The sequence below is a fragment of the Phytophthora sojae genome (genome assembly GCF_000149755.1).
Source record: "Phytophthora sojae unplaced genomic scaffold PHYSOscaffold_32, whole genome shotgun sequence".
Classification (NCBI taxonomy): Eukaryota; Oomycota; class Peronosporomycetes; order Peronosporales; family Peronosporaceae; genus Phytophthora; species Phytophthora sojae.
In genome coordinates this window covers 11,167-14,264 of record NW_009258146.1, presented here as the reverse complement: position 1 = coordinate 14,264, position 3,098 = coordinate 11,167, and the positions used below count along the sequence as shown (strand labels likewise).

At 61.0% G+C, this 3,098-nt stretch overlaps 1 protein-coding gene across 1 annotated transcript; it reads left to right on the top strand.

Annotated features, from left to right (window-relative positions):
• Positions 1–685: 685 nt before the first annotated feature.
• PHYSODRAFT_343229 (hypothetical protein) lies at positions 686–2,996 on the top strand (the record flags this gene model as incomplete). Its single annotated transcript, XM_009541774.1, has 4 exons — positions 686–1,146; positions 1,237–1,348; positions 1,378–1,659; positions 1,743–2,996. The coding sequence occupies 4 exons, from the start codon at positions 686–688 to the stop codon at positions 2,994–2,996; spliced, it is 2,109 nt and encodes a 702-aa protein (XP_009540069.1).
• Between the last annotated feature and the right edge of the window lie 102 nt (positions 2,997–3,098).

Sequence of the window (3,098 nt, the reverse complement as noted above, 5' to 3'; positions counted from 1 at the left end):
TTTGAGGTCCTCAACTCGTTGTCGGGTCACACTCGGGGTCTTCGTAGTCGCAGTATCCTGGATGTTCGTCTTCAACACGGTGGTGGTACAATTCAGGGTGTCGATGGCTTGGTACACTTGAGTAGCTTCACACTCGGGCTACCGGGGATTCGAAGTACCTTGGGATGCCTTGGCCTTGCCAAGAAGGGTAGCTCTCCGGGATACGTTCACCGGGGCACTTCACGGTCTCCCTTCGTCAGACTTGGTCGGGGCCGGACTGGGTACTGCGCACCTCCGGCCAGTTGAGGTCAAACGCGACCAGGTATCCATACTCCACATCTCCTCCATCATGCTCGGGCGTTCCACAGGTACACCATCCTGAATCGAACCTTCTTTCCCACACTGTCGCTCTCCCTGGATCGGCGCCGGGGCCAGCTGCGCGGACACTCTCCAAAATTTCAAGTCGCCTCGTGTCAACCGCCCCTCTGGCTACGGAATGACACTGAGGAAAACACCATCGAAGTATCAGACCATTGGTAGACACCCACGAGCGCGGTCGGTCCTCCCGAATCGAACGGTCGCCGTTCGCCTTCCCAAATTGGCGAGCGTGCTAAGTACGATCTCCATTCCAACTGTCGGATCCAAATCCATTCTCCGAGAAAAGCAACCGCGCTCAAAACGCAAAATCCTCTCGCTCCGGCAACTGATGAGCGACGCAGACTGCAACGCGGGCCAGGCGTCTGATGGCGGTGCCCCTGAACGCGCCACCGAGCAACTCCCGGACGCGCCTCCCGCTGGAGGGGGTGCTTCGGGCTCGGCTGGTGAGCAGGGCGACCGCGGCGCAACTTCTGGCCATGCGGACACGCAGGACGCGCGCCAGGCTTCGTTTGATGAGCATCAAGATGACGCTAACACCCCTGACGACGCGGCCAGCAAGTCGAAGGCGCTGGTGGTCAAGACTGCGGGTACCGACACACCTCCGCACGCCAACAAAGACGCGGATGCAGCCGACCGCAAGGGCAACGGCGACACCGAGGGCAAGGTGAAGGACGCAGCCGGCTCGACTGCCACGGCGGCTGGCAGGACGGGGGCCTTTGCGGGTACTTCGTGTGCGAGTCGCAGCGCTAGCGCCGAGCGCCTCCCTGACAGCGGCAAGGGAGCTTTCGGGTACGCACCTCCAGTGCCTCTGCACGTGAATTTCCGGACGTAAATGGAACCGCTCTCGTCATCGGCTGCCAAGTACGAATTTCAAGGCAGGCTGAGTCTTCAGGACTCGTGCTCGCGTGCGGCGCAATCCTCCAATCCGGAATTGGCGGGTCAGTCACCTCCGGCGCGCTTCGCGGTCAGCTCGGACCTCAATCTCACCTTCGTCGGTGTTTCGGCTCGGGTCTGCGACAGCTACAAGGAGTGTTTCCTGCGCACGGCTTTGGGGGCATCGAGGCGCTCTGGACCGTGGAAAGTCTCACAGACAAGGAAATCCAGGAGCTGATTGACTTGCTGGACCCGGGTATGGAGCTCCACCGCTCTGTGCTACGCCTGCGGTCTTCCGACACGGGGCGCTCCATCTCTGAGCTCCACGGACTCCTGGATAGTATTGCGGCCAAGCGCGAACTCGCCTCACTCTTGCAGTGTTACGACCTCGATGGCCTCGCGCGTAGGGTGTTTGGAACAACATCGCTGGTGAAAGCCGTGCTACGTCAACTTCGGGGCGACGCCAGCTTCGCTCGAATGGGCTAACCGCCAGCCTGGATTACCTGGCGAAGGACAGTGAGCTGCAGAAGGCCAAGCGCGATATCGCCGTCCTGAACCGCTGCTGGGAGGAGACCCTGGAGGTCGCCACCAAGAAGCGCGAGCAGGAGATCAAGGATCACGACCGGGACTTCAAGCGAGCTGCGCAAGAACACGAGCGCCAGGAACAGGCGCTGCAACTCCAAATCGACAAGCTCTCCCGGGAAAATGACGATCTTCGTTCCACTGTCCGGACGATGACTTCTCGGCTGAAGGCCGGTTCCATGAACGTGGGCAGGACGATGAACTTCCTGAATCGGCACAACACTCGGGTTGACGGCAATTGGCCTCGCCTGAAAGCGCTCCTGGAATGCGCCAAGGACAACAAACTTCCTCCGGACGGCTGGGCTACTCAGATCTTGGTGAACGCGGTCGACGATTTCGGGGCACAACCTGGGGCTTACGTCTTTGTGGACGACGGTGACGACGATCAGGAAGAGAAGGACGATGATGGCCCGGGCGCGAGAGAGGGATCCAAGGACGCGCCCCTCGACTTCACCCAAGACTCGTCCGCTCCGTCAACCACCTCGTCACTCAAGTCCCGCTCCGTCAAGACATCTCGAGCGCCGAAAAGCGCAACTGGGCGGCACTTCCAGCTCCGTCCTGAGGTGTACACCCCGAATGAGCTGGACGCGATGGACCCGCTGACTCCGTATGCGCGGTCGGTGGAAGACGCACGGGCTTCGCTGGTGGCGCATGCCGTGATCTGGGACAAGCTTCGCCTGGATGTGCAGTTGGCGATGCAGTCTGGGCTCGACTACCTGGACGCGTTCGACCTGGTCTGCGGGGACAATGTCGTGCATCCTCGGTTCCACGTTCGGGACCTGCTCGAGCTCCTCGTCCGGATCATGTATTGGCGCAAGTTGGACCAGACACCTTGGACGAGCTACGTCCCGAGCTGGTACTACAAGAAGGCCGAAACCAGACTGGAGCAGCTCACGTACATACCGGACAAGTGGCCTGCCCTGAAAAGTGTCCGCCTAGACGAGGAGGCGGAGGTGATGCAGGCGATGTATTCCGAAGTATGCGACGACATCGACGACGAGACGCAGGACGAGACATTCAGGACGACCAAGCCATTCAAGGCCAAGCTCGACTTGCGTACCACGCCCCCTCGGGAGGCCAAACGCCGCAACAGCACGTCTTCCACTACTTCAAGTACCACCGGGTCCCTGCATCCTGATCCTGAAGTCGCCCCTCCTCCGGCCAAGCGTCCGCGCGCAGCCTAACGGCGCACGCAGTCCACCCTCGTCCGGAAGGAGCATGCCGAGCTGACCCCAGAAGAGCTCCAAATTATCGAGGTCCCGGGTCGCGGGGTCACTTCCTGGCGC